The sequence below is a fragment of the Hevea brasiliensis genome, chromosome 1, assembly GCF_030052815.1.
Source record: "Hevea brasiliensis isolate MT/VB/25A 57/8 chromosome 1, ASM3005281v1, whole genome shotgun sequence".
NCBI lineage: Eukaryota > Viridiplantae > Streptophyta > Magnoliopsida > Malpighiales > Euphorbiaceae > Hevea > Hevea brasiliensis.
This window is the reverse complement of record NC_079493.1, coordinates 28820933-28847555: the sequence shown is the minus strand read 5'-3', so window position 1 is coordinate 28847555 and position 26623 is coordinate 28820933. Positions and strand designations below refer to the sequence as shown.

The following is a 26623-nucleotide window of genomic DNA, read 5'->3' as shown; positions in this document are numbered from 1 at the left end:
GTATAGCTTTCACCTTCTCTTCATCCACCTCAGTACCTTTTACACTAATCACATAACCCAAAAAAACAACTATTTCTATACAAAAAGTACACTTTTTAAGATTAGCATATAATTTCTCTTTTCTAAGAACTTCAAACACACAACTCAAATGAAGCATATGTTATTCCATATTTTTACTGCACACTAATATATCATCAAAGTGTACCATCACAAACTTACCAATGAATGCACGCAAAACATGGTTCACTAATCTCATGAATGTACTATATTAGTTAGTCAATCCAAAAGGTATAGTATAACTAACCACTAATATAAACCATATTTTAGTTTTCCACTCATCTTCTACTTTCATCCTAATATGGTAGTATCCACTTTTCAAATTAATTTTTAAAAAGACACAAGCACCATGCAATTCATCTAACATGTCATCTAGCCTAGGAATGAAATGTCCATACTTTATCGTAATCTTATTGATAGCTTGACAGTCAACACACATCCTCCAAGAACCATCCTTCTTAGACACCAATAGCACTGAAACTACACATGGACTCATTTTCTCTCTCACATGCACTAACTTCTCAACATGCCTCTGAATTTCCTTTGTCTCCTCAGGATTACTTTTGTAAGCCAGTTGATTAGGAATTACTCCAGGAACAAAATCAATCTGATGTTCAATCCCTTTAATAGGTGGCAACTCATTAGGCATCTCTTTAGGAAAGATATCTTCAAACTCCTATAAAAGAGAAACAACAGAACTAGGCAAAGAAGTGTTAAGATCAACAAGATTCAAATAAGCCTCCTTGTACATAAGTACAATCATTGGCTTTATAACATAGAATGCACTCTTAACATCTCCTTCTTTTGCAAATAAGCTCACTTTCTTTCTTTGCTCTTCTTTTGCACCTGACTCACTTTCTTTCCAGTCTCATTCAATAACTTTTCACTCTCTTTATTTTTACTTTCAATCACTCTCTTTTTCTCACTAGAACTTTTGGCCTCTCCTTTTTCTACACTTTTACTCTCAGCCTCACTAGTGTTTTCCTTATCAATTGATTTCCTTAACTTCACTTGATCCTCATATACTTGTCTGGGGGTCAATGGAGCCAATATCACTTTTCGTCCATCCTTTTTAAAAGAATACCAATTTTTGTAACCATCATGTACTACTCGCTTATCAAATTAGCATGGTCTGCCAAGCAACAGATGATCAGCATGCATAGGCACCACATCACATGTAACTTATCATGATATCTACCAATGGAAAAAGTAACTAGTGCTTGCTTAGTCACCTTAACTTCTCTACATTCATTCAACCATTGTAACTTATATGGCCTAGGATGTTTCAAAGTAGGCAACTTTAATTTCTTAACCAATAGTGTATTAACTACATTGGTAAAACTACCTTTATATATTATCATACTACATGTTTTATCCTGAATGAGGCATCTAGTATGAAATATATTTTCCCTTTGCTCCTCTTCACCAACCTCTCCCTTCACTTGCATATTCAATGCTCTCTTAGTGACTAATGCACTCCCCTCTACAGCATACTCCACATCAGTATCATCTTCTAATGGAGGCATAGAATCACTATCTTCACCACTCTCAATCTCTATATCCCTATTATCTCTTAAGATCATTGCCCTTTTATTAGGGCATTGTAAAGCAATATGACCTGTCCCCAAACATCTAAAGCACTTTATATCCCTATTTCTTTGAGATTGGGAAGAGTTCATACTTTTATCTTTGCTATCCCTATGAGGCTTACTCTTACTTTCTTTATGCTTACGCTTAGAAATAGCCTTATCCTCCTTCTTGGGCTAGTTCAGTTTTCATGAGCTCTTAAGAACCGAACTTGTGCTACCCCCATACCTCGGCATCCCTTTCCTCCTGAGCTGCTTTTCAATTTTCATGGCCATATGCACCATGTCCTCTAGCTCCACATAATGCTGCAACTCAACTAAATCAGCTATTTCTTTATTCAAACCACCTAGGAATCGAGCCATTATGGCTTCTCTCTCCTCGTCAACATTTGCCCAAATCATAGCCATCTCCATCTCCTTATGGTATTCTTCCACACTCTTTGTCTCTTTTGTAAGTCTTTGTAACCTTTGAAGCAATTCTCTGTAATAGTGTTAGGGACAAATCTTCTTCTCATGATAGCTTTCATCTCATCCTAGGTGTTAATAGGCCTTTCTTTATTTCTTATCCTCCTTAAAATCATTTGATCCCACCATACAAGAGCATAGTCAATAAATTTAGCAGTAGTAAGTTTTACCTTTTTCTCTTCTAAATAATTATAGTAGTCAAAGACTAGCTCAACTTTGCATTCCCACTCAAAGTAAACATTTGGATCATTCTTCCCTTGGAAAGATGGAATTTTCATTTTGATGCTCCTAATGTTTCGATCAACACCATTGATGGACTTGTATTATATAGATATTTTTAAGTATATTTGTATAATATTTCATAGCATTTAGATAAGTAATCTCATGCATAATCACTAATTTCATCAACTTTTGTAAATTCTATGTTTTCTACATCATTTTAGGTGTTTGGGTGAAGTTCCAAGGCATAGGAGTGCAGAAGAAAGCTTGGAAAAACCCAAGGGAAAGAGAAATGTTGCTGATACACTTTACATGGGTCGTGTAAGCAAAGCCACAGACTCGTGTAACCTACTGCTAGGATAAAACTAAAGAGCCAAAGAAGAAACAAAATACACGGGCCATGTACCACAACTCATGTAAACCATGGAGACTCGTGTAAGTCTCTACCTGGCCAAGCTTGAAGAATTCTCTGAAGAGCAAAAGAACATGGGCCGTGTAATTGGACCCATGTAACTAGCAATGCCTCGTGTAATCTCTTGTGCCAATGTGAGATGTAGTCTTCAAAGCCCTAGTAAGTTACATGGCCCTGGGCCGTGTAGTGACACACAGGCCGTGTATCATATGGTAGCCAGTTTCCTGATTTTACACACTCAGAAAAGACTTCTAATGCCAGAGGAACTTTAAAAACCTAACCCTAGGCCATTTAGTATAAATAGAAGCAGCAGATAACAACAAAAGAGAGATTCTTTCATTTTTACACTTACATATTCTTCACAGCCGTCTTGAAGAATAAAGCATCAGCACAAAAGGGAAATCCTCAGCCGAAGTTCCACAAGATTAAGGCTGCAGAAAATCCTCTTCGGTTCTTTTGTTCTATTTCTTTAAGCGGACCTTTTATGGTCTTTCATTTTAATTTCATTATGTTTGTTAAACTCACCATGAGTGAGTAATTTCTTTATTCTGGAATTAGGAGAGTAGTGCTTGTAATAGTTATTATGGATCAATATTGAGTTTTATTTATTGGATTTGAGTTTTATTCTTTGATTTAATATTCTGTGTTCTTAATGCATGCTATGTGTTGGTACCCATCTAGACATGACATAAGATACTAATTGAAGGACTGAAAGGTGAAGGTTAGTGTTGGAAAATCAGAATATTGAACTTAGGAAATCTGACCTAAAGATAGGCTGAAATCCTTCGTGGAGTTCCATAATTAATCATAGAATTTAAAGAATTTTTATTAGGACTAATTGCCAACGAAAGTAGGGTTTGGTTCTGGTTAAAACACACTTTAGGTGCCTTGAGAGAGGACCTAGGATATCTTAGGATTAATTTCCATTAAAGCAATAATTCTCAATCCAATGAATAGACAAGATTAAAAGCCATAATAAGGTTAAAGTGTGAAATCTTAATTCTAGAATTATTTTAATAGATAGTTTTATTCAAAATTTATTCCCAACATCTAAAATAGATTTAATTTACTCTTCATCCATATTTGGTAACCTAGATAGTCAGAATTGCTATGTAGTTTAATACTTGCTAACTAAATTCCTTGTGGGAACGATACTTCACTCACTACTTGATTACTTATTAGAGATCCGCGCACTTGCGGGGTTGTAAAACCAATAAACAAGTTTTTGGCGCCATTGCTGGGGAATTTATTTTTAGCAATATTAGGCAATAGGCACTTTAGCAGATTTAGGCATTTATTATTATTGTTTAAATTTACTTAATTAATTCTTTTATTTTCTCTCAGGTATTTGGTTTGGTGCATGACCAGAGCAAAGCCAGAGGAAGAAGTTTTGGACTTAGATCCCGAAATAGATAGGACTCTAAGAACTATTAGGAGAGAAAGAAGACACCAGGAACAAGAACAGGGAAATCTTAAAACTCCAGTCATGGCCAACAACAACAACCGGCCTAGACTCTTGAAGGACTACGAAGCTCCATCTATCCAAGGATTCCAGCCCAGTGTTATGAGACTTACAGTGGAGGCCAACAACTTCGAATTAAAACCAGCATAGCTTCAAATGATTCAACAAACCCAGTTTGGAGGTTCACCTACAGAGGATCCACACTACCAGTTCTAATGCTTTCTTGCCCTATGTGACACATTCAAGATGAATGGAGTCTTTGATCAAGCTATAAAACTCAGAGCATTTCCATTCTCCCTTCGAGATAGAGCAAGGAAGTGGTTACTTTCTCAACCAGCTGGAACATTCACCACTTGGGAAGATCTCTCACAAGCTTTTCTAGTAAGGTATTTCCCACCTGTAAAGACTACAAAGTTGAGGATTGAACTCAACACCTTTAGACAAAAGGAAGGTGAATCACTCTATGATGCATAGGAGAGGTATAAAGACCTGCAGAGGGAATATCCACACCATGGCATAGAGGATTGGCTCCCAGTTCAAAATTTCTATGATGGGCTATTGCCTTCTACAATGAGCACAGTAGACTCAGCTGCAGAAGGAGGTCTAATGGAGAAGACTGTAACACAAGCACTTGAACTTCTAGAAAGGGTCGCTTATCACAACTATGAGTGGTCAAATGAAAGGGGAAACACCAGAAGAACAGCAAGGATCCTAGAAGTGGATGCCCTAAGCATGATAAATGCTTAGTTTGACCAGCTCATGAAGAGGCTTGACAGAATGCAAGCCAATGCTATAGGAACGAGCAACCAACACTACGATAGCTGTGGAGGAGGATATATGACTTTGGAATGCAATAACTTCAACAAACCTTCTACATAACAGATGAACTATATGAATAACTGAGGGAACTTTAACTAGAGGCAACTCAATAACCCATACTTAAATACTTACAATCTTGGATGGAGGAACCACCCCAATTTATCATGTTCCAATTCACAGAATCAGCCAATAAATAAACAGCAATGGTACAAACCACCAGCACCTCCAGGTTTTAGAGGCCAGAATGTAGCACAGCCACCACCACCTCCTTAATGTCAACAGCTCGAACCAAAGTTAACCATGAATTCCATGATGGAAGGCTTCCTAGCAGCTCAACAACAGTAAAATGAAATGAAAAAATAGTTAGCCTCCAGAATGGACCAACTTGCCACCCACAATAAGATGCTTGAAAATCAAATTGATCAGCTGGCAATTTCTTCAAGCAAGACTACTGGTAAGCTGCCTACTCAATCAGAGATGAACCCAAAGGAGCATTGCAAGGCAGTTACATTGAGGGATGGAAGAGTTTGAGAACAATCAGAGGAAGAATCAACCGAGAAAACCTCTGATAAATCTGAAAACCAAATAGAGGAGAAAGAGGAAAAAACCAAAAAGGACCAGGAAGAGGAAGCGAGGAAGAAAAAGAAGTTGCCAGAACCATATCAGCCTCTTCTACCTTTTCCTCAAATATTCCAGAAAGCCAAATTGGATAAGCAGTTTGGAAAGTTTTTAAAACTTTTGCAGAAACTCTATATTAACATTCCTTTCACAGAAGCACTCTCTCAGATGCCATCCTATGCCAAGTTCCTTAAGGAAATTTTGTGAAAAAAAAAAAAAGAAAGCAAGAAGATTATGAAACTGTCGCTCTTATAGAGGAATGCAATGCCATATTGCAAAATAAGTTGCCACCAAAACTCAAGGATCCAGGAAGCTTCTCCATACCTTATTTCATCTGTAATATAAATATAGACAAGGCCCTTTGTGATCTTGGAGTGTAAGTCTAATGCCCTTATCAATATGTCAAAAGCTCGAGGTAGGAGACCTGAAACCTACAACAATATCACTGCAATTGATTGATCGGTCTATTAAATATCCAGTTGGCATCCTAAAAAACATCCCCATCAAAGTAAGAAAATTTTTTATTCCTGTTGACTTTATTGTCTTGGAGATGGAAAAGGATGTCCAAATCCCTATCATCTTAGGAAGACCTTTCTTGGCAACCGCCAAAGCTATTATAGACGTTAAGAATGGGCGGTTAACTCTCAAGGTAGGAGATGAAGAAGTGGAATTTAACCTGTTCAGAATAGTAAAGCATAAATTTGAGCCTAATGAATGCTTAAGGGTTGACATAATTGACAAGCTAGTTGAAGAGGAATTTCACAAGAGACATCCTAAAGATCCTCTTAAAGCATGCACAGTGCACAGCCAAACAGCTGATAATGAAAACACAGAGATTGCAGCTTGTGCACAATCTTTAGAAACTATCCCATCACTACCTTCAGCTCAAGCTTTCCAAGTGGAAGAGCTAAAGGAGGAGCAACCCAAAAGCAAATCAAAGGACAACACTAAATAGGTAGAACTTAAACTTCTCCCCTCCTCACTAAGGTACGCATTCTTAAACTCAACTTCTCAAAATCCTGTTATTATCAATACTGGCCTATCTAATGTAGAAGAGGAAAAACTATTAAAGGATCTTAGGACCCATAGCAAGGCTATAGGGTATAAAATAGAAGACCAAAAGGGATTAGTTCTTCAATTTGCATACATAGGATACCTATAGAGGAAAATAGCAAACCCACTATTGAACATCAAAGGAGACTTAACCTAAACATAAAAGAAGTAGTTAAGAAAGAGATTCTGAAACTATTAGATGCAGGTATTATATACCCAATTTCTAATAGTAAATGGGTTAGTCCAGTACATGCAGTGCCTAAGAAGGGTGGGACAACTGTCATTGAAAATGCAAATGATGAATTAATCCCTACTAGAGTAGTTACTGGATGGCGTATGTGCATAGACTGTAGGAAATTGAATAGTACCTCAAGAAAAGATCATTTTCCTCTGCCAATTATAGACTAAATGTTAGAAAGGCTGATAAAACATTCCTATTTTTGCTATCTGGATGGGTATTTAGGATTTTTTTAAATTCATATTCACCCAGAAGACCAAGAAAAAACCACATTCACATGCTCTTATGGAACTTTTACATATAGAAGAATGCCTTTTGGTCTTTGTAATGCCCCTGCTACTTTTCAACGATGCATGATGGCTATTTTTTCCGATTATATTGAAAATATTATGGAAGTTTTTATGGATGATTTTTCTGTCTATGGAACTATTTTTTATGAATGCCTAGCTAATTTATCCAAGGTGTTGCAAAGATGTGAAGAATTAAATCTGGTTCTAAATTGGGAAAAATGTCACTTCATGGTAAGGGAGGGCGTAGTTCTTGGCCACCTGATATCAAAAAGAGAGATTGAAGTTGATAAGGTGAAAGTTGAGATTATCGAAAAAATGCCACCACTAACATCAGTCAAAGAAGTGTGAAGCTTTTTGGAACATGCAGGCTTTTATAGAAGATTCATCAAAGACTTTTCCAAAATAGCTAAGCCATTGACTAATTTATTAAGCAAGATGCTTCCTTTAATTTTAATAAAAATTGCCTTGCTTCTTTCAACAGAATCAAAGAGGCCTTAATCTCCGCACCTATTATGTAATCACCTGATTGGGAGCTACCATTTGAGATCATGTACGATGCAAGTGACTACGTTGTTGGAGCAGTACTCCAACAAAGGAAAGATAAGAAGCTCCACGCCATTTACTACACCAGTAGAACACTTGATGATGCACAAATCAAGTACGCTACCATAGAAAAGGAATTCCTAGTAGTAGTGTTTGCAATTGACAAACTCAGATCCTATCTTCTTGGATCAAAAGTCATTGTATACACAGACCATGTTGCTATGAGGTACCTTTTGAATAAGAAGGAAGCAAAGCCTAGGTTGATTCAATGGATCTTACTCCTACAGGAATTTGACTTTGAAATCAAGGACAAGAAGGGGACCGAGAATGTAGTTGCTGACCACCTTTCAAGGTTGAGACGAGAGGACTTAGAAGAAGTTAAAGAGTTGCCAATAGATGACTCATTCCCAGATGAACACCTATTAGCTTTCTCCCAAGCCCCATGGCATGCTGATTTTGTGAATTTTCTTGTATGCAGGGTATTGCTACCAAACGTGTCTTACCAGCAAAGGAAGAAATTCCTGCATGATGTGTAACACCCTAGGCAAATCCCACATCGACAAAACACGGGAGAGATGCTGGGTTTATAAGTGGATGGTTCATAACCCCTATTGACGCATTTTATGCACCCCCCTTATGGGACTCAGCGTCCTCGCTGAGGTTTGCCCCACCATCATTCAAGGTTGCACGCGGAGCGGCTCTGATACCACAAATGTAATGGCCCGGCCCACTAGTGATATTGTCCGCTCTGGGCTGAAGCCCTCACGGTTTTAAAACGCGTCAATAGGGGTTATGAACCATCAACTTATAAACCCAGCATCTCTCCCGTGTTTTGTCGATGTGGGATTTGCCTAGGGTGTTACATGATGTGCGATACTACACATGGGAAGAACCTCTGCTGTATAAGAGATGCAATGATGGGTTGATAAAACGATGCATACCGGAGGAGGATATGGAGAACATTCTTCAGCATTGTCATTCATCACCATATGGAGGACACTTTGGCACCACAAAAACAGCAACCAAGATTTTACAAGCGGGATTCTATTGGCCTAATCTATTTAAGGATGTGAGATCATTCATGCTAGCTTGTGATCAATGCTAAACAATAAGTAACATCTCATGAAGGAATGAAATGCCACTGCATGGTATACTTGAAGTGGAGCTATTTGATGCATGGGGGATAGACTTCATGGGTCCATTCCCATCTTCCTTTGGAAATAAGTATATTCTAGTTGGTGTTGATTATGTGTCAAAATAGGTAGAAGCAACAGCCACACCAACCAATGATGCTAGAGTGATCACAAAATTCCTTGAAAAGAATATCTTCACGAGATTTGGCACACCACGAGCAATAATCAGCGATGGAGGAAGTCACTTCTGCAACCAACAATTTGAAACACTATTGAAGAAGTATGGAGTGACTCACAAGGCGGCCACACCTTATCTTCCTCAAACCAATGGTCAAGTAGAAATTTCAAAAGGAAGCTGAAATGTATCCTAGAGAAAATAGTAAACCGCTCAAGGAAGGATTGGTCTGTGAAGTTAGATGATGCACTGTGGGCATACCGCACTGCATATAAAACTCCAATTGGAACAATACCCTTTCAGCTGGTTTATAGGAAATCATACCACCTCTCTTTCGAACTTGAACACAAAGCCTACTAGGCAATTCAGACCTTGAATTTTGACCTTAAAGCTGCTGGCAAAAAAAGACTTCTACAGCTCAATGAGTTGGACGAAATCAGGCAGGATGTGTATGAGAATGCCATAATCTTCAAGGACAAGACCAAAAGATGGCATGACAGACTCATAGCAAAAAAAGAGATAAAAGAAGGAGACCTTGTCTTGCTCTTCAACTCAAGTTTAAAACTTTTTCCAGGGAAGCTAAGGTCAAGATGGTCCGGGCCCTTTAAGGTTATGCAAACTTCCCGCATGGAGCTATAGAGATTTGGAGTGAAGCCTCGAGTGCATTCAAAGTACACAGGCAAAGGCTAAAGCCATACTTTCAAGGAGAATCCATAGAGAAGGGAGCCAACTGTGCCTTCGACAACCCTCCAGATAGACCATGAACAACAAAAGCAAAGTCAAGCTAAAGACTATAAATAAGCGCTCTTTGGGAGGTAACCCAAAATTTCTAAATTTCTTTTATTCTCATTCTTATTTTATTTTTGTTTTATTATTGTTTTATATTTTATTTCATAGGCACCCCATTCTTTATATAGAGCAAAAACAAAGAACTACAAGCAAGAGAGGAGAAGAAACATCAAGTCAAAACCACACAAGAGGAAATTGCACAAAACTGGGGGAGTAACTATGTTGTTAATACTTGCATTCATCTCATTCATATAGATAAGAATACTCTAGCATGAATCAAGTACATAAGATATACTCTAGCATGAATCAAGTACATAAGAGAAGGAATTGAAAAGCTAGGAATTTACACGGGTTGTGTAAAAGTTTTACGCACCCCATGTAACATTCTGGAACCCTAGAACTATACCTGCATTGGCTTCAGAAACTTACACGAGTGCACCACGTGTAATGTTACACGCCATGTGCTTTAGAAAAGGAGAGAAAATTTTTGAGTTTAAGGGAGACAGAGAGTTACACGGGTCCCCTAATACATTTACATGGGCCATGTAACTTGAATGTCAAAGAGACATGCAAACAGAAAATTACACGGGTCCTCAAGCATATTTATACGGGCTGTGTACTTTGGCAAAGAATGAAATTCTCGGACAGAAAGTTACATGGGTCCTTGGACTGGGACCTGTGTAGTGATACATGCCCCATTTATCATATCGTAGATGCGATACTTGGGGAGCAAAAATGTGCAAAACGAAGGGTCACAATGACCCTTTAAATTCTCCTCTCACCATTAAACTCCCTCCCACTCAAAGACTCTTCCTCTCCATGCCTCTTCCACTTTAAAAACCTCTCAAATCTCCTCTTCCCTCACAAAACCCTAGCCTTTCCTCCTTTCCAATGCATCAATGGCACCTGCAAAGTACCCTGCAAGGAGAATGGGCTCTTCTTTAAGGCAAGGAAGAGATTTCTCACCCTCACCTCCTTAGCCGTCACCCCAGTGCCCAAGAACCAGGCCAACCTAGTAATCCCCACCCCCACCACAGCCATAAGCTGCACCACAACCCCAACTGCTAGCCCAACCAGAATTCTCCATCATTTGGCCATTCCGCGATGACACCCATAGAGATTTATGTGCTCAGCTTAACAACCGGAGAATAATCTCAATGAAGAATATGGACTTCGGGCTGCTGGAACAAATACGGCTGCAAGAGGAAATCAATGGGCTGTTTGATAGCATTAGATGGGCTTGATTTACCCAACACCAATTCCCAACCTACTGAGACAAAATGTTGGAATTCCTCAAAAGCTTCAAGGCTACTTTATGGCCCACCGACAGGGAAGATAGGGGCAGGATTGAGTTTTGGCTTCTCGATGTTGATGGGGTGATGAACATAGATGAGTTCAATGCAATCTTCGGATTCGACAGCACCGAGTACCAGGAGATCCCACAAAATAAGATGGTATACAATAGCGTCTACTTCTGGCATTCTAGTGCTCCGAACACGGATGTCTACAACTCCAGCAAGTCAAAATCTTTAGGTATCACTAGCCCTGCTTTGCGGTGCATGCATCGACTAGCCACACACACCATCACAAGCCGCGAAGATAGCTTAGGCGTGGCAAACGCCAATGAGCTCTTCTTCCTTTGGTATATGGTCACTGGGCAGCATTGTAGCACCGGATTCTTCCTGTGCAACCACCTTCGCTGCATATCTCACTAGTCGACAGGCCACATAGTGCTCAGCAGTCTCATCACAGCCATCGCGCTTCACTTCAAATTAGTCTGGGGGCATCATAGTCTGCGCTCCATCCCTGGCATTGCAAGAATTGATTAAACCACCTGCATATCCATGGAGATATGTAAGAAGGTTGGGAACACTTGCTTCCTGATCGATGTCGAAGGGAACGTCATCCCTAGGTGGGAAGAAGCACAAGCAAACCCTGGTGAACCATCACAAGCACAGGAGGAAGCCCAAGAGCCACTCCACCACGAGTCCCCCGCTCGAGTGCCTCCCTACACGCCACCACTGATAGACCCCGTCCTTACATACCTTTAGCGTATGGAGACCACCATAAACAACAAGATGTAAGCGCTCAAGGACAGCCTTTAGAAGGCCCACAACAAGCTTGACATGATAATGGAGAGACTCAATGGAGAGGGACCATCATCCCCGTCAGAGGGTTTTTAGAGTTAGGACTATACGATAGGTTCTTTCATGTAAAAACTTATATGCCTTAATCCTAATCAGTGCTCATAGGTCTCTATTACTTACTTTTTGTCCAAACTTTCAATTTTTAATACATAATATGCTTTTTGATATACCTTAATTTTGCATATTGTGTTGGCATTGAAGACAATGTCAGATTTGAGTTTGGGGGTACAAATGCATTCCATGCATTGCAGTCACTTTGCATTTCATTACATTTGCTTAATTATATCCATATTATATTGTGTATCAAAAATCCAGAAAATTTTTGATGTATTTTAAATGATTTTTTAACTCAGAATTATAAAAAAAACTAATGAGCTAATAATTGGACTTCATGGAATTAAGAAATGAATGTATCTGGATAGGTAAAAAGGCTTTGATATGTTATTTGTGAAAAAACTTAATCACCTTAGTGGAGCTAGACTAGCTAAACCTCTTCATAGCCATTAACTCTAGAACCTAACAAACTGTTTCACTAACTCTAGAACATGTCTCTTGGACCTATTGAGGTGAAATCCTAGCATATGTTTGATAAAGAGATGATTAAGGCATTCTTTCATTTAGCCCCATTAAGCCTTAAGCCACCCTTAGTTACAATATACCCTATGCAACCAACTTAAGCCTAAATTTTTACCTGTATAATTTTCCTTGTTTACCCACAAATATTTACCTAGCCCCTAGCCTAAACACTCACCTCACCCTTTTGAGGAATTCTAGTGTATGAAAGATAGGTATATCAAGTGTAAAAGAAAACATGAGGAGAAGATGTGAAAACCAAGAAGAGTGCAAGTGTGCAATTAAAAGCAAGAAAAAATTTGTCTTTCCAAGCCAACAAAAGAAATGAGTTTGGGGGAGAGGACAGAAGAGTTTTTTTTTTAAAAAAAAAAAAGAAAGAGAGAGAGTCCCAAAAATAAACATCATGACAATATGCTTGGCACTATAAACCCTTCTTCCCCATGCAAAATCAACAGAATAAACTTGGTATACTTAGAACTTTGTGCATGAAAGCTATCCTCATATTTGCATTCCTTAAAATCCTTCATTGGTAACCAAATTATTTTCCCTTAACCCCATTATAACCCTTCTAAAGACCTTTTGATCTTTTGAAAGTATATGCTGCATTAGTAGAGATAGAAAATTGAGATATGCCTATGGAGTTGGAACTAATTCACAATTCACCAATAATCTTTAAAAGAGGTATATTTGGGGGACTAAGTATTTCTTAAGTCTATCCTGACAAAACAAGTTAATTGTGACTTACTAATGGCCTTGCATAGAGGAATAGTTAGTCGAAACCCCATGAAAGGGGTGAAGCTTTAAACAAACAACTATTGAAGCCCTTATGCCTCGAAGGAAGGGAATTGGTATGAAGGTTGAAGGAGTTCAATTATATGCATATTGAGTTGATGGTTATACTTTTGTGTTTTTCCCCTTAAAAAGTGTTCTAAAAAGGTTTTCAATTGGCTTGAGGACAAGCAAAAGTCTAGGTTTGGGGGTATTTGATGCACTTGTATTATATAGATATTTTTAAGTACATTTGTATAATATTTCATAGCATTTAGATAAGTAATCTCATGCATAATCATTAATTTCACCAATTTTTATAAATTCCATTGCCAAGCTCTAAATTCCATATTTTTTGCATCATTTCAGGTGTTTGGGTAAAGTTCTAAGGCATAGGAGTGCAGAAGAAAGCTTGGAAAACCCAAAGGAAAGAGAAGTGTTACTGATACACTTTACACGGGTTATGAAAGCAAAGCCACAGACCCGTGTAACCTACTGCCAGGAGAAAACTAAAGAGCCAAAGAAGAAAAATAGTACACGGGCAGTGTACCACGATCCGTGTAAACCATGGAGACCTATGTAAGTCTCGGCCTGGCTAGGCTTGAAGAATTCTCTAAAGAACAAAAGAACACGGGCCATGTAATTGGACCCATGTAACTAGTAATGCCCCATGTAATCTCCTGTGCCAATACGAGATGCAGTCTTTAAAGCCCTAGTAAGTTACAAGGCCCTGGGCCATGTAGTGACACATGGGCCATGTATCATGTGGCAGCCAGTTTCCTGATTTGATTCCAGCTCCAGTTGACATACTCAGAATAGACTTCTAATGCTAAAGGGACTCTAAAAACCTAACCCTAGGCCATTTAGTATAAATAGAAGCAGCAGATAACAACAAAAGAGAGATTCTTTCATTTCTACACGTACATATTCTTCACAGTCGTCTTAAAGAATAGAGCATCAACATAAAAGGGAAATCCTCAGCCGAAGTTCCACAAGATCAAGGCTGCAGAAAATCATCTTCAGTTCTTTTGTTCTATTTCTTTAAATTGACCTTTTATGTTCTTTCATTTTAATTTCATTATGTTTGTTAAACTCACCATGAGTGAGTAATTTCTTTATTCTAGATTAGGAGAGTAGCGCTTATAATCATTATTATGGATCAATATTGAGTTTTATTTATTGGATTTGAGTTTTATTCTTTGATTTAATATTTTATGTTCTTAATGCATGCTTTATGTTGGTACCCACCTAGACATGACATAAGATACTAATTGAAGGATTGAAAAGTGAAGGTTAGTTGGAAAATCAGAATATTAAACTTAGGAAATCTGACCTAGAAATAAGTTGAAATCCTTCGTGAAGTTTCATAATTAATCATAGAATTTAAAGGATTTTTATTAGGACTAATCGACAACGAAAGTAGGGTTTGGTTCTGGTTAAAACACAACTTAGGTGCCTTGAGAGAGGACCTACGATATCTTAGGATTAATTTCCATCAAAGCAACAATTCTCAATCTAATAAATTAACAAGATTAAAATCCATAATAAGGTTAAAGTGTGAAATCTTAATTCTGGAATTACTTTAATAGATAGTTTTATTTAAAATTTATTCCCAACATCCAAAATAGATTTAATTCACTCTCCATCCATATTCAGTAGCCTAGACAGTCAGAATTGCTGTGTAGTTTAGTACTTGCTAACTAAAATCATCGTGGGAATGATACTTCACTCACTACTTTATTACTTGTTAGCGATCTGTGCACTTGTGGGGTTGTAAAATCAACAAACAACAATTTCTACAATTGTCATCTCTCCTTGGTCTCCTTTCATGCCTTTCTCTCCTCTGATAAAATCTGCCCTCATTTATGATTGAAACTTGTTTGTCATTATTCTCATCTTGCCCATCTTGCTCATCTTTGAACTCTTCAGGGGAAGGGTTATTATTGTTTTGTCTAACTTGCCTCCTAGCATTAAGCCTCTCCATTTGCAAGTTACCTATAGTAACATCTTGCCTATTTAGTTTAGCCTCTTGCCTTTCCATTTGATTCCTCATGTCTCCAAGCATCAAAGTCAATTGCTCATATTATTGTTGAATATCTTGCATTGATAAGAATTGATCTGGTTTCTCTTCTTCACTATTTTTGTGTGACATAATTGTGTAACCTGCAAAAGAATGTTAGCAAATATCGTCACAATGGTCCCTCAAGTGTTTACACTCTATCAATGTCACTCCATTCATGTTTCACACAATTTAGGCTTTTACCTCTTATGTGCTCACACACTCTTGCCTTCTTCCACTCTTTAATTTTTCCTTTTAGCTCTTTAAGGAACTAACCAAACTCATTCAAAGTAACCAACTTGTAATAGTCAATAAAATTGAAATTCAAGACAAGATAGGAGACATGAAATAAAGACAAGTAATAGAAAGACGAACACAAAGATAAAATAATAAAGGACTCTAGACTTCAAAGAAACGGAATAAGACACCAAATTATTAGAAACTGAAACAAACGAAATGGTAAAGAAGTAACAAGCTAGGTTAAAATTCAACAATTTAGGGTGTGCAGTGAACCCTGATTGTGCCACACCAAATCTGCCTCCTTTTTTATTTTTTTTTACTTGACTAGTAGTAGACTTGAAATTCTACAGAAAAAATGTACAACTCTCTTTTTTTTTTTTACTCTAGTGGTAGATTTGAAATTTTGCATATAAAATCTGCAATTTTTTTAAAGCTGTCGCAATTCTTTTTTTTTTTTTTTTTAGGAAAAAAGAGACACAAAAGAAAAGGAAGGAAGAAACAAAAAAAAAATTAGATTAAGAATTACTAAAGAAAATGCAAAACAGAAAGAAACAAGAAAATTGATGAACAAGTCACAAAACGAAATAGTACGACGAATAAAGAACAAAAAGAAAACACAAAAAGACAGATAGAACCTAATTTGGAGCCAACGCTCTAATACAAAAATTTGATGCGAGCCTCAAGAACAATGCCTTGAAACCCATGAACAAGTTTGGTTGATAATCCCAAGAAAGCCAAAATCAAGTTCAAACTCTAAGGAATACCTTGACTATCAATTATAAAGAATTAAAAGCCAAGATAATTCAAAGATAGAATTAAGGATTCTTAACCCAAAGTTAAAGGATTCTTAACCCAAAGTTTGTAATCAAACAAGAACCAGGAATATTAAGATTATTAAACCTGACAAAAGTAATCACTCTTGGATAATTTAGTTTAGTTCTAGAAAGACTTAGGAAAAATCTTTTTCTTGTATTAATTTAATCAAAAGTAATGTTCAACAAAAAAAAAAGCATTAAGTTAGCCTTATATAGACGTCCGAAGCCCTAAATTCCTAAACTTAAAAAAAAAAACAAAACCTTAAAAACTAACAAAAAAAAAAGCTGGAGTGGCCTGCACTCCTACCTAAGGCCTAAAAACACATAAATAAGGCACATAAATAAGGCTCAAAACACATAAATCTGACCAAAAATAATTAAATAAAACTATTCAAACCTATCCTAGATTAAAAAAACAAGCTAAATTTGCATAGAAACCTGTCAATTCTGTCCAAATAGTTCTTGATCATTTCTCATGCAAACTTGGATCAAATTAAGTCACTATCCATCTTCTTGTAACTCTAATTTATTGATTGTATCTCCATATTTAGCTTATTGTGTAACTACTTCTTCAATCAACTCTTGTATTTTCTCAACTCTAGTCTTTGTGATTGAAGCTTTTTATGCAATTGCATCTTGAATCATCTCATGAACATTCCTCGGATCTTGTTGTTCTTGTTGATGAGGATCTGCCTGGTGGCCAAGTTTGATGGTTACTAAATTTGCACCACTTTCTCCACCACTATCTCCACTTTGCAATCTCCAGTAACCACACGTTATCCACCTTCATGCACTAACACCATGAAGCAACGGAAGCGTGAAAAACACAAGATTATACCATTGAATTCAAAAATTTTCACCTAGGGTCACAAGCACCATGCAAGATTTATTTTTATCTATTTGATTTCAATGATAAACAACATATTAAAACTCTTTTAATATGTTTTTGGATCTGTATTTGCCATTTAAGATTTTAAAATTAATCAGATTAATTTTAGAACCCTAGATTAAATCAAGAACGATTACACTAACCTCTTGATGTGCTGCAGCGTGTCTGCGCCTTTGAGATTCGTCTTCAGGACACCAGCTGTTGTCCCTCTAGCTTGTCCACACCAAGAACACCTATGGCAGCCCTTGAATTGCTTCTAAAGATTTTTCTATTGATTAGTAAATCAAGTTCGCCTTTTAAGAGATTAAAGATGTAAACAGGACACTAGAAACAATTTCTAGTGTTCTTAATTCAAGAGATTGATGGCTAATCTCTTTGAATTGATGAGAGATGAAGAGAAATAGCTGGAGAGGCTCAAAGTGGCGTGACATATGAGAGGAGAGGCTGCTGGTTGTGTTTTTCTTTTCATAACCCCACTTAAATAGCTAGGTTAACACATTAAACCCTAGCCACATGTCACCTTTTGATTAGCTCTAGGTTTAAGTGACCCAATCACATTGTGCCAAGTGTCAAACCTATATTTAATATTGATTTTAATCATCTTACATGATTAAAAAATATTTGGCAAGCTTATGTGTTATGCCATGTGTCACCATCTCATGGTGCCACGTGTCACACTGCAAAATGACCAAAATGCCCCTGTGTCTTAATTTTGAGTTCTTAACCCAAAATAATTATTTTCTTCTTCTAATTAATTTATATCAAATATAAATTAATTAATTAATCTCTATTAATTAATTTCTCATCAATTAAATTCATATTTAAACACTTTAAATATAAATTTAATTTATACTACACATCCAATAATCTAGATTTGGTTTCAAGTCATGCTAGGGACTTTGCAATTTTATTGCAAACCAAATCTATTTAATTAATCAATTAAACTCTTTAATTAATTAATTAAATCATATTTAAATAGGTGATAACTTGTGTATGTGTGTGACTTACTAGGCTCATCACTAATTGGCAATGAGACATGATATCAACTCTTAATATCATCAGAACTCTTTCTTACCATAAATGATTTCTCTAAATCATTTTATGAACCTCATAGACCATGGTTAACACCTAGCATAGCATGCCATGGCCACCCAATTAGTAATAAGATTTACCTTAAATGAACCTATAATCATATGTTTCCATGCACTAGAATCTCTACATTACAAAATCCCAACTCAATTTGAGTCATGGTTTATGTCAAACTCCATTTGCTATGAATATTATGTTCTCTTTTAATTCCAGTTCTTGATTAAAAGATTTTTCTCATCGAAACTCTTTTGAATAAATCTATCTGTCTGGCAGGAACTTGAAACATCAAGAACAATTAAATGAAAATATGATTTTAACTCTATTTACTTAGAGGAACAGATTCCATCTTGATCAACACCTATCTCCATATATAACTAGAAGGAGCCAACACATGCCCATATACCCATACATAGTAAAAGTATGAAAGCAGTATCAAACTAAAACTACATAATTACAAGATAATCGTGCTATCTCAGTCTAAAGATTATATGCCTTGATATGATTTATGACAAAAAATTGACAAGAGTAAACTACATGTGCTTGTCATAAGTGTCACTGGTTCGTCCTACTTATCATTTATAAGTGCCTATCAAGTTTGTTATATGGCATGAGACTCACCATTCCATCTTATTTATATCTCATATAAATAACTTGGGAACAAACATGAATACAATCTTTCTGGATAAGTCATGTCCTTATTATGAAGTATCCTCGATTGTGAACCTATTTATGATACTTTGTGCTAGAAATATTGTCACTCATATTCTTAACAACTTAAGAATAATATTTCTAACAAAATATCAATGGACCTTTTCTATTACACATAAATATATTATGTAAACGGAAAAGTGGAAATGCCTTTTATTATTAAAAATATGTAGAAGATACATAGTAAATGATATGCTCTAGGGAATTCTAATAACAATCTCCCACTAGCACTAGAGCCATTCATTACAATATCTTAGACCCATCTTCTCAAGATGTCAGTCTAACTGAGATTATGACAAAGGCTTAGTGAATGGATCAGCTGGATTTTCAGCTGATGCTATTTTCTGCATGGCTATATCGCCTTGCCCAACTATATCTCTGATAATGTGGTAGTGCCTTTCTATGTTTTGGATTTCTGGTGAGACCTTGGTTCCTTAGCTCAGATGGATCGCTCCATTGTTGTCACGGTAATGGAACCGACTCAATGGAAGGAACTACGTAAGTTCGTCACGAACTTCTTTATCCAAGCGACTTCTTTTGCGACATCGATGCAGAATATACTCGACCTCGGTAGTGGAATCTGCAATCGTGCTCGCTTTGGAACTCTTCCAAATCGCACCTCCATTACAAATGAACACATATCCAGAGGTAGACTTTCTATCATCGATATCTGATTGGAAATCAGAATCAGTATAACCATTCAATTGCAAGTCTCCACCTCCATAAATCAAGAATAAATCCTTAGTTCTTCTTAAGTACTTAAGAATATTCTTGACAGCTATCCAGTGTTCCAAACCTGGATTCGATTGATACCTGCTAGTCAAACTAACAGCATATGCGATATCCGGCCTAGTACACAACATTGCATACATTAAACTTCCAATAGCCGAAGCATATGGAATCCTGGCCATCTTATCTCTTTCTTCAGGTGTCTTTGGAGACATCTCTTTAGAAAGGTGGATACCATGTCTCACTGGTAACAATCCTCTCTTGGAATCAAGCATGTTAAACCTCTTTAACACCTTTTCCAAGTATAGACTTTGGGATAAACCAATTATTATTTTCGCTCTATCTCTATAGATGCGAATCCCAAGAATATAGGTTGCCTCCCCTAAGTCTTTCATGGAGAATGTATTTGACAACCATACCTTTATAGTCGTCAACATACCTGTATCATTACCCATCAACAGTATGTCATCCACATATAAGACAAGGAAAGTGATAGCACTGTCACTAACCTTCTTATATACACATGGCTCATCCTCATTTTTGATAAAACCAAAAGATTTAATGGCTTCATCAAAACGGATGTTCCAACTCCTCGAAGCTTGTTTCAACCCATAAATGGATCGCTTTAACTTGCATACTTTGGAACCATCTTGGGATTCAAAACCCTTAGGTTGTTCCATGAAAATGTTTTTTTTCAATGTATCCATTAAGAAACACTATTTTGACATCCATCTGCCAAATCTCATAATCATAGTATGCAGCTATTGCTAATAGAATCCTAATTGATTGAAGCATGGCAACAAGTGAGAAAGTCTCCTCATAGTCGATTCCTTGCCTTTGGCGAAACCCTTTCGCTACTAGCCTTGCTTTATAGATCTCTACCTTTCCATTAAAATCAATTTTCTTCTTGAAAACCCATTTATTCCCTATAGGTATAATACCTTCAAGTGGGTCAATAAGATCTCAAACTTGATTCTTATACATGGAATCAATTTCGGATTTCATAGCATCAATCCATTTTGAAGAGTCTATATCTGATATAGCTTCTTCATAGGTAAGTGGATCATCTCCATGATCTACTTCTTCATGAGTAGACAACTCTTGTTCTTCTTCATGAAGAAAACCATATCTCACCGGTGGGTGAGATACGGTTGTTCTACGAGGAACAGTGTAGATGTTTCATCAATGGGTATAGGTTGACTAGATGGATTTATATCCATCGATGCATGGTTGGTCGAAATTCTCCAATTCTAACTCTATTTGCCTTCCTTTGCCTCCTTCTTGAACAAACCGTTGTTCAAGAAATGTGGCATCTCTACTTATCACAACCTTTTGTGAAGTAGGCAAATAAAAATAATATCCAAAACTATCTTTTGGATATCCAACAAATCGACCTTTTACGATCTGGTCTCCAATTTATCGGTGTTCGACTTTTTGATATAGACAACCCCAAATCTTAACATGCTTAAGACTTGGTTTTCTTCCATGCCATATCTCATAAGGTGTGGAAGAAACTGATTTTGATGGAATCCTATTCGAGAATATACAAAGTCGATTCTAATGCAAATCCCCAAAAGGAGATTGGCATATCGGTATAGCTCATCATACTACGTACCATATCCAATAGGTACGATTTCTCCTTCGAGATACACCATTCGGTTGTGGCGTTCTGGAGAGTCGGTGAGAAACAATGCCATGCTCTCTCAAGTATTCATCAAATTCGATACTCAAATATTCACCTCCACGATCCGATCGAAGAGCTTTAATATTTTTCTGTTTGATTTACTACTTGATTTAAATTCCTTAAACTTTTCAAAGGATTCATGTTTGTATTTCATCAAATACAAATACCCAAACCTTGATTTATCATCGAAAGGTAATAAAATAATGAAAGCCCCTCTAGCCATTTCTTTAAATGGACCACATACATCACTATGTATTAGCTCCAAAATATTTTCAGCTCTTAGCCCTTGTCCAACAAAGGGTGATCTAGTCATTTTGCCACGAAGGCAAGATTCACAAGTTGGAGTAGGCTCGAGCCCAATGAGGATAGAATCCCCATTTTCTCCAATTTTGCAATCCTATCTTCTGCAACATGACCTAACCTTAAGTGCCAAGTATATTTTGAACTTGAGTTGGTTTTCACCATGGCATTGCTTTCATTTAGATTGCTACACTGCGATGGAAACACTTTCTGTTGGCGGTGGAAACACTTTCTGTTAGCGGTGGAAACACTTTCCTTTGCCTCCATCGACTTTAGTCTTACTTTTCTGTTAGCTATTTTCTTGGAAGAACCAGAATCGAGGTTTCTTTTTCTTATTGCCTTTCTTCTTGTTGGACTTTCCAGTGAGAAGAAGATGCAACCAAAGCTACCTCTTTTTCTTTATTGCCATATTCTTTTGGGCAATAACCAAGCATGTTGAGTAATTCAGCTAAGGTGCATTCTGTTTAGTCATATGGAAATTTGTCACAAAATTCCCAAAAGACTCGGGAAGGTGAAGGATCAAATCCGTTTGTAGTTGGAAATCCATGTTGAAGTCAAGATGTTCCAAGCGCTCAATCAGCCGAATCATCTTGTGGACATGATCCCCAACATTACGTCCCTCGGACATCCTCATACGGAATAAGCTGTTTAGATATCTCATACCTAGCATTCTGCTGTGCTCACCATACAACTCTTGTAGGTGAAGGAGGATCTCACTAGCACTCTGCATGTTCTCATGTTGCTTCACGTAACTCATTACTCATGGAAGCAAGCATGTAACACTTAGCTCTCATATCATGCTCCTTCCACTTGTCCAAAGTATCATGTTCCTCTTGTGTGGCCTCTGGAGGTAAGGGACCAGAACATTTGAATCTAGAACATATCCTATATGTTCAAGGTTCAGACAAGTTTCAAATTTCTTAGCCAATCGCATGATTAGGTCCTCTCAACCTGTTGTGATCAAGTATGCTTGCAAGGATATTGGATGGTGGTGGTTGTTTTGTGCTCATTTTTATCAGAAAATTAACTGCAGAAAATAACCAGATTAATTAGTAAATGTATCATGTAATTAACTAAAATGATTATGGTCTTTTAATCAAATTGGTCCTCCCACTAACTTAGCGAATCCTACACTTCCAAAGTAGAAAACGGAAATCCTAGTTGGATGGATTTCTAGTGGGTGATTGAATTCTTATAATTCTATTGATCATCCTCAGGTACATCCATTATTGGAATTACAATAAACTATAAGTGAGCAACTCCTTGCCCATCACATCTCATGTGAGGTTCAATCCTTTTACTAGCCCCTAATGCTCAAAATCTCAGGTACATCCAATATTGACTTATCTTGCATTAGTTAAGTTGATCCCATTGAGCCGAATTATGCAAATAATTTTAATGTCCTCAGGTACATCCAATATTGGCCACCAAACCATTTACATATTTACAACATCTCATGCTTAACAATTATTCTTAAGAAAATCTCTTAAATTAATTGCATCTCATGCAACTATTTAAAATTTCTTAAAATAATTGCCCCAATGGAGGGCTTATGTTATAATTACTTTAATTATAGCATTTCCAACTTAATCATTTGTTTGGAAGATTTTATAGCCATCCTAATTATTATTAAGGTCTCACTTTGCACATTATCCATTTAGCATGCATATATCATATAATTGCATACATTCCCATACATCTCATGCATTCATGGATAAGCAGTAAATATGGTATGATCATGGACTTTCTAAGGGATTCAATTCGAGCCACCAAGAATTGAATCGGGCATTCCTAGGTGCATTTCATTCATTCATTTTACAAGAGTTGCTGAAGGAGTACATAATCAACACTTGATCTTGAATTCCTCCCACTGGTCCCACCAATGCTCTTGACCTCCTTGAACTTCTTGCAATCCAATATTACATAGTAATCCTTGGCATACCAAGGCGAATTTACAAGAACTTAAATAAATGAAATTACAACCCAAAAAATATTACAAACTTAATAATACATGCCCAAAATAAATTAATTAATTTACAATCCCAAAGAAACATAAAAGAAATAAATCCAATCACATTGGTCTTTTATAGTCCATGATCATCCATCATGCATATCACTATTTAACAATTAAATAAAACATACATACTTAAATTAAATTGAATATCTCATATTCAACTTAAAAATCCAGATTTGAATATGATTCAAATAAATTTAAAAATTCAGATTTGAATCTCATTCAAACAAATTTAAAAATTCAGATTTGAATCACATTTAAACAACTTCAAAAATTCAGATTTGAATCACATTCAAACATTTTTTAAAAAATCAGATTTGAATCACATTCAAATATTTTTTAAAAAATCAGATCTAATTTTATTGAATCAATTTTAAAAAATTAGATTTAAATATGATTCAAACAACTTTAAAAATTCAGATTTGAATCACATTCAAACAACTTTTAAAATTCAGATTTGAATCACATTCAAACAATTTTTAAAATTCTGATTTGAATCATAATTTAATTGTGTGATTAAAACAACTAATTAAACACTTTAATTAGTCAAAGAATAGGCCTTAGATCATACAACAATTGCAGAATTATTAATCATTTGTTTGGAAGATTTTATAGCCATCCTAATTATTATTAAGGTCTCACTTTGCACATTATCCATTTAGCATGCATATATCATATAATTGCATACATTCCCATACATCTCATGCATTCATTGATAAGAATTAAATATGGTATGATCATGTACTTTCTAAGGGATTCAATTCGAGCCACCAAGAATTGAATCGGGCATTCCTAGGTGCATTTCATTCATTCATTTTACAAGAGTTCTGAAGTAGTACATAATCAACACTTGATCTTGAATACCTCACACTAGTCCCACCAATGATCTTGACATCATTGAACTTCTTGATATACAATATTAGATATTAATGCTTGTCATACCAAGTCTAATTTAAAATAACTTAAATAAATGAAATTACAACCCAAAAAATATTACAAACTTAATAATACATGCCCAAAATAAATTAATTAATTTACAATCCCAAAGAAACATAAAAGAAATAAATCCAATCACATTGGTCTTTTATAGTCCATGATCATCCATCATGCATATCACTATTTAACAATTAAATAAAACATACATACTTAAATTAAATTGAATATCTCATATTCAACTTAAAAATCCAGATTTGAATATGATTCAAATAAATTTAAAAATTCAGATTTGAATCTCATTCAAACAAATTTAAAAATTCAGATTTGAATCACATTTAAACAACTTCAAAAATTCAGATTTGAATCACATTCAAACATTTTTTAAAAAATCAGATTTGAATCACATTCAAATATTTTTTAAAAAATCAGATCTGAATTTTATTGAATCAATTTTAAAAAATCAGATTTAAATATGATTCAAACAACTTTAAAAATTCAGATTTGAATCACATTCAAACAACTTTTAAAATTCAGATTTGAATCACATTCAAACAATTTTTAAAATTCTGATTTGAATCATAATTTAATTGTGTGATTAAAACAACTAATTAAACACTTTAATTAGTCAAAGAATAGGCCTTAGATCATACAACAATTGCAGAATTATTAATCATTTGTTTGGAAGATTTTATAGCCATCCTAATTATTATTAAGGTCTCACTTTGCACATTATCCATTTAGCATGCATATATCATATAATTGCATACATTCCCATACATCTCATGCATTCATGGATAAGCAGTAAATATGGTATGATCATGGACTTTCTAAGGGATTCAATTCTGAGCCACCAAGAATTGAATCAGGGCATTCCTAGGTGCATTTCATTCATTCATTTTACAAGAGTTGCTGAAAGAGTACATAATCAACACTTGATCTTGAATTCCTCCCACTGGTCCCACCAATGCTCTTGACCTCCTTGAACTTCTTGCAATCCAATATTACATAGTAATCCTTGGCATACCAAGGCGAATTTACAAGAACTTAAATAAATGAAATTACAACCCAAAAATATTACAAACTTAATAATACATGCCCAAAATAAATTAATTAATTTACAATCCCAAAGAAACATAAAAGAAATAAATCCAATCACATTGGTCTTTTATAGTCCATGATCATCCATCATGCATATCACTATTTAACAATTAAATAAAACATACATACTTAAATTAAATTGAATATCTCATATTCAACTTAAAAATCGAGATTTGAATATGATTCAAACAAATTTAATAATTCAGATTTGAATCTCATTCAAACAAATTTAAAAATTCAGATTTGAATCACATTCAAACAACTTCAAAAATTCAGATTTGAATCACATTCAATCATTTTTTTAAAAAATCAGATTTGAATCACATTCAAATATTTCTTAAAAAATCAGATCTGAATTTTATTGAATCAATTTTAAAAAATCAGATTTAAATATGATTCAAACAACTTTAAAAATTCAGATTTGAATCACATTCAAACAACTTTTAAAATTCAGATTTGAATCACATTCAAACAATTTTTAAAATTCTGATTTGAATCATAATTTAATTGTGTGATTAAAACAACTAATTAAACACTTTAATTAGTCAAAGAATAGGCCTTAGATCATACAACAATTGCAGAATTAAAAGCCAAACCTTGAACCACCCAAGGAACCATTGTTGCCGCCACCAATGGTGGCTTCACCATGTGTGCCGCCACACCTCATGATCCAACCAGCAATGAATCTCTTGATCTCATGATCAAACACACAATT

At 35.8% G+C, this 26623-nt stretch overlaps 1 protein-coding gene and 1 non-coding gene across 2 annotated transcripts; both read right to left on the bottom strand.

Moving 5' to 3' along the window:
- Positions 1 to 268: 268 nt before the first annotated feature.
- Positions 269 to 2057, bottom strand: LOC110673888 (uncharacterized). The gene is made up of 4 exons (XM_058153166.1): positions 1865 to 2057; positions 1488 to 1675; positions 904 to 1125; positions 269 to 733 (listed from the first exon to the last, which is right to left on the bottom strand). Exons 1-4 carry the CDS (start codon positions 2055 to 2057, stop codon positions 269 to 271), a joined length of 1068 nt encoding a protein of 355 aa, XP_058009149.1.
- Positions 2058 to 4612: 2555 nt separating this feature from the next.
- Positions 4613 to 4719, bottom strand: LOC131169863 (small nucleolar RNA R71). Its single transcript, XR_009140800.1, has one exon. It is a non-coding gene; the product is annotated as a small nucleolar RNA R71 (small nucleolar RNA).
- Between the last annotated feature and the right edge of the window lie 21904 nt (positions 4720 to 26623).